The 5,786-nt window shown below is 32.1% G+C and overlaps 1 protein-coding gene across 1 annotated transcript; it reads left to right on the top strand.

Moving 5' to 3' along the window:
* The first annotated feature begins 1,899 nt into the window (after positions 1 to 1,899).
* Positions 1,900 to 5,544, top strand: LOC130645707 (60S ribosomal protein L17). The gene is made up of 5 exons (XM_057451791.1): positions 1,900 to 2,023; positions 2,174 to 2,400; positions 4,206 to 4,304; positions 5,167 to 5,263; positions 5,387 to 5,544. The coding sequence occupies exons 2-5, from the start codon at positions 2,185 to 2,187 to the stop codon at positions 5,524 to 5,526; spliced, it is 552 nt and encodes a 183-aa protein (XP_057307774.1). The 5' UTR covers positions 1,900 to 2,023; positions 2,174 to 2,184; the 3' UTR covers positions 5,527 to 5,544.
* Positions 5,545 to 5,786: the final 242 nt, after the last annotated feature.

The raw sequence follows: 5,786 nt of genomic DNA, 5'->3' as shown, positions 1-5,786 counted from the left end.
AAACTCGACATATGGTACAAACCATCAGATCCCTTTTGACTTGTGACAATTATCATTAAGTATACCAACAGCAAACACACCTATGACGGTGAGAATTAGCTACTCCTGCTGCTGGGCATCCAGTGCAATTGAAACTGTTTAGAAATAATTGCCCGAAACAGTTGCACTGTATATATATATATATATATATATATATATATATATATATATATATATATATATATATATATATATATATATATATATATATATATATATATATATATATATATATATATATATATATATATATATATATATATATATATATATATATATATATATATATATATATATATATATATATATATATATATATATATATATATATAAATAAGAAAAATAAAATAAATATATGAAAATGTTGCCTTTTATTTCAATATCTAAATCTAGAAATGTAGCTTTGGTTCCATGATGTTGGACTTTCAGGTGTAGTTCTGGAGGGTAAATGGTGTTGTGACATCTTAGGAAATATTCTCCATTATTTATTGTACACAGATCATCGATAAATCGTTCTGTGTTGTTGTATTTATATGCTCTGGGAGAACCCTCAGAGATTAATTTTTGAACAAATTGTTTTTCTATATCTTGTTTAAAGACGAGATTGCCGATGGTAAAGAAATATTTAGAGATCAAGAATGAAAGATGGTCTTTTAGACCCTGTTTGGTGAAAAAATGATTGCTAACGCCTTTGTTTGTCCAATACACGGACGTATTTGAAAACCCGTTTGTTTTGCTTTTTACAGTCGAAAATGAAATCAATTATCTGTGATAATACATGAATTAAAAGGTTGTGAGGTATGTTGGTATATAGGGTGCTGAAATCAAATGTAGAGATGTTTTTCGTGTTACCTCGTGTATTTATTTTTATATTTATTTATATATCAAATGTAGAGATGTATGTATCCCTATGTATCTATACTTCAGTTAGTAGACGTGATACGTAGAACTTTTTGCAAAGGCAAAGTTATTAGCGGCCTTTTCTATTGGAACAATTACATAGTGTTGCTGAAGATTTTTAAGGTAAGATAACACCTCAGGGTCTTGAAGGACAGGATATGTTTTCATTGGATGATATTTATTTTTAAGAAGTTCAATTTTTTGTTTGACTGCCGTTAACACGCTTTCTTTCCATGTACTGAAATTAGATGCTTCCTTTTTTGTCTTATTAGCCATTTTATCTATGCAGGAATCAGGGGCAGTTTTAATTTCAATTAAAGTTTTGGAAAAATTTATAGTGAGGTGCTCTCTAAAGTTTGGGCCCTTTGTCAAAAGTTTTCTAAGTTTTTTTGTTTTCCACTATCCTAAGGTCTCCTGTGATGACGTGCTTATGATGAGGGTCACAAAAGGAAGAGGTGTGACAACTGCACGGTTCGCTGTTTGAACAAAAGGAAACTTCATCATCTATGTAGATAGAGTTAACGGTTTCCTTGTAATTTAAAATTTTATTCCTTATGGTTGTCCCTAGCTTGTAGGTAACAACAGGAATATTGTCCTTATCTCTAAGTTCAGATGGAAGGAGTGACACTATAGTGGGACGCCTAAATATTTTATATAATATGTAAAGAGGAAGAAACAAACAAACTATTTCACTCAAGGCAACTTAAAATAATATAAAATACTATAAAATAAAGAAAGGATAAAAATAGAGTAAAAACTTAAAAAGTAGCTATAGGATTGATACAGAAATCATAAATTAAAGAAGAAGTATTGAAAACCAAAATTAAAAAGGCATTTTCATCAGAATTTCTAAAAAATGAGACATGAAAGACGATAGAACACAGAAGGTAAAAGAAGAAAAAGAGACGAAAAAACTCTCATGTTTATGTTCCTGAGTGGCCATATTGGTCTTGCTTAGTTTTCTATTTCTGAGAATTAAAAACAAATAGCATGGGGTAAGCGAGACTAACGCGAGCTCTGGTCAGCCATCTTTGTGTTGGTTGGAATTTGTAGTTTCTTTTACAGGCTTGTAGGCCCGAGTAAGGTATGTGTTTAAAGTTATGCTAGCATCTGGTTATATCAGTACAATCGCTTTATTTTGTAACGATTTATTTGAAGTAACGCTATTCATAATGCTTATTCTTTTCACTATTTAAGTGATTTTACACAATTTCTTTTATAATGTGTTTTTAAGCCGGAGCCAAAATGGGAAAGTACTCAACTGATCCCGAAAACCCTATTAAATCATGCAAAGCTCGTGGTTCTTACCTTCGTGTACATTTCAAGAATACACGTGAAACAGCTCAAGCTATCAAGAAGATGCACATTAGAAAAGCTTATCGATACCTTAAGGACGTTATAGCCAAAAAACAAATCATTCCATTTAGAAGATTTTGTGGTGGTGTTGGCCGAAAAGCTCAGGTAAATTTTGAATACATATAAACAGTGTAAGTGTATAAAGAGTATATTAAGAAGAATAGTGCTTTTGCATTACTCTAATTTTAGCTACTGTTTAATGCAATTTAACCTAATTCTTAGCCAGTATAATATGTGAAAAAAATTTTCTGATATTTATTTAAAAAATTATCAACTTTGAATTTAGCAACTCTGAATCTTGCAACTCTGCTCGCCACATAACTTCACGGTTTTGACTATAAGCAATCCCTTAAAACCTCTGTGAAAATATGCAGGGTTGAGCTGTACAGCATAAAATTGTTTGCTAGATTAAACAGGAATCTACAGGAAATTTGTGATATTGTTGGTTCTAACCAGCAATCAATCATGAAACACTGCAGTATAATAATTGTAAATTTTTTGTCAAGGTAAATGTAATATCTTTTGCTCTCTTTCCCATGATTTACCAACAATCTAGTCCTTAAATTATTTGCCATGTTGGTGCCATATCTGCAGGAAATTTGTGATATTGTTGATTCTAACCAGCAATCAATCATGAAACACTGCAGTATAATAATTGTAAATTTTTCGTGAAGGTGCATGTAATATCGTCTTGCTCTCTTCTCCGTGATTTACCAACAATCTAGTCCTTAAATTTTTTCCCATTTTGGTGCGATATCTGCAGGAAATTTGTGATATTGTTGGTTCTAACCAGCAATCAATCATGAAACACTGCATTATAATAATTGTAAATTTTTTGTCAAGGTAAATGTAATATCTTTTGCTCTCTTTCCCATGATTTACCAACAATCTAGTCCTTAAATTATTTGCCATGTTGGTGCCATATCTGCAGGAAATTTGTGATATTGTTGATTCTAACCAGCAATCAATCATGAAACACTGCAGTATAATAATTGTAAATTTTTCGTGAAGGTGCATGTAATAACGTCTTGCTCTCTTCCCCGTGATTTACATACATTAACCATTCTTCATGTCAGAGTAAAACACAAACAGCATTTTGAAGTGTAAAATAATTTTCAGAAATTAATTTCCACTTTACCTGTTTCATAAAGACCTCTGTTAGAAACTAGAGCAAACTTGCTAGGTAGTCCTTTACAAAATGCTTAGCATGCATGTTCAAACTGCTTTTTACATATAATTAAAATTTTCTGATAATTATAATGATAACTCATACTGGTGTTAAAAAAAGTTAATTTTTGCATATACAGCTCTCAAAATTAGCCAAAAAATATGTTGGCATATAATTAAAACAGCAGTGCAAAGCATTGTATATACCATTATAATCAAAATACAGATGAATTTTAAAGGAGTGGTCCCACTAAAAATGAAAAAAAAAATTTATCTTATTTTATCAGGGATGCTTTATTAATATAAAAAAACTTTCTTTAAAAAAAAGTCTTTTTTTTTCTTATTCCGCCCTTTTTACAATCCTGTTTAAATAGCCATGACGTCATGGTCGTCAATGAATTTTTTGTGTTAAGACAATTCAGCAAATAAAATGATATTCTAGAGAATCCAAGATCGCAATTTCATAATAATTACACATATATATATTTTTTGTTTATTCTTCCGAGTAAGGAACATAGACACCACCATCTTCACGGAAAACTTGTCTTATTTTCCAATCAACACGCAGCGATATAACTCGGCAATTGCCTTTTCCAAGTCGTTAGAAAACGAACCAAATGAATTGCTTGTAAGCAGCAACTCTCTTTCTTAGATGATTTGTACTAACTTTAGAAAAATGTCAATTTTATGGTATTTTGGGAATTCTTGATCTAGTATTTTTAAATGAAGTTGTTTTTTTCCAGGCAAAAGCTTTTAAGGCTTCCCAAGGTAGATGGCCAGTCAAAAGTGCACAATTTTTACTACAGTTGTTAAAAAATGCTGAAAGCAACGCTGATGTTAAGGTATGTATTCTTTCAGTAAAGGCTTTTACTTGCTATTTTTTCAAATACTTACTATTAGTTAACAAAATAATGACAAAAAAACATTAGTTTTTAAATGAAATATGGAAATAATTCCTGTAAATTTACCATTTTAACTTGTCTACTTTCTGTATCTACTTTCTGAGCATGACATACTAACCAGAAGATTAACTTTCCTTTATCTTTTGAAATTTTGAACACTCGTACCTCAAATAAATGTGCCTGAATAAGTACGTTAGGGAAAGAAATCCTGTAACAACAAGGGGAGATAGACAATTTACTCAGTGGGGGAGATAGACAATTTACTCAGTGCATAGGTGGAAATGCTTAAAAGACGATGCAAGTTACCAGGCAACAATTGTCTATAGTGCACTTTTGCTTGGTTGCTAAATGCACGCAGCAAATACACCTTTTTACTCATCCCTTAACATCGCTGTTCAACTGCGTGTAGTTTTTATGAATTTTCATTTAGTGCGATTTTACTATAGCACCAAGGGCAGAATTTTAATGATTCTAACCAGAAGCAAATGAGAACGCCTTCTCTGTACAACTCATGAATGCTCAGGACAAAATCTCTTGTTCAGAGATAAATTTCCCATGGTTTGGGTTTCTCGTATGTACATAAATTCTGTATCGCATTACGGTATCTCCAGCTTATTTCAATTATGTATAAATATGCTGGTCGTTAAACGGATGCTAGAATATTACCAATGGTCCTATATCGTTTAGTTGAGACGATGTTACCGTTTTGACTTTGGAAAGACATGGGACATTCTATTCTGGAACGGAGATTAGGTACTGTGAATTTGTGTATCAAATATTAACGCAGTAACATTGTTTGTAGGGGTTGGATGTCGATTCTTTAGTCATTGATCACATTCAAGTTAACCGTGCGCCATACATGAGACGACGAACATATCGTGCCCATGGTCGTATCAATCGTAAGTAAAATTACAATTATTATTCATTGATTGCTACTCTGTAACTTTATTTTAGGGTTTGAACTGTTTTTATCGTGGTACAACTTCACGAGAGATAGTAATTTTTAACTTGTTATATTTCAGCATACATGTCCAGTCCATGTCATATCGAGATGATTGTGTCTGAGAAAGAACAAGTTGTTCCACGAGCTGAAGAAGAGGTGGAAGTAAAGAAAGTTTCCAAAAAGAAACTTGCCCGAGAAAAATTAAAAGCAAGGGAATAAAATGAGTGAATTATCCAATATTTAGTCGCTTTCGTCTCGTGTCTTCCTGCGCGTGCATATTACCGTTACGCTAACGTTTAAACGTGTAATGGCTTGCCTTCACAAATTCGATCGAGGGTTAAAATTTAAATTTTGCTAAGTGTATTAATAAATTTTCGCAGAATATCGCGAAATGTGTGAGAAAAGCCTCCCAGTTATCCCGAGTAAAATACCGCAAGCAAGCCTATCTAGGCCATCAAGGGCGTCCATTATTATCCATG

This window comes from Hydractinia symbiolongicarpus, chromosome 1 (assembly GCF_029227915.1).
Source record: "Hydractinia symbiolongicarpus strain clone_291-10 chromosome 1, HSymV2.1, whole genome shotgun sequence".
In the NCBI taxonomy this organism is placed as follows: domain Eukaryota; kingdom Metazoa; phylum Cnidaria; class Hydrozoa; order Anthoathecata; family Hydractiniidae; genus Hydractinia; species Hydractinia symbiolongicarpus.
Note: the sequence above shows the minus strand (reverse complement) of the source record. Positions and strands in the feature narration are given on the sequence as shown.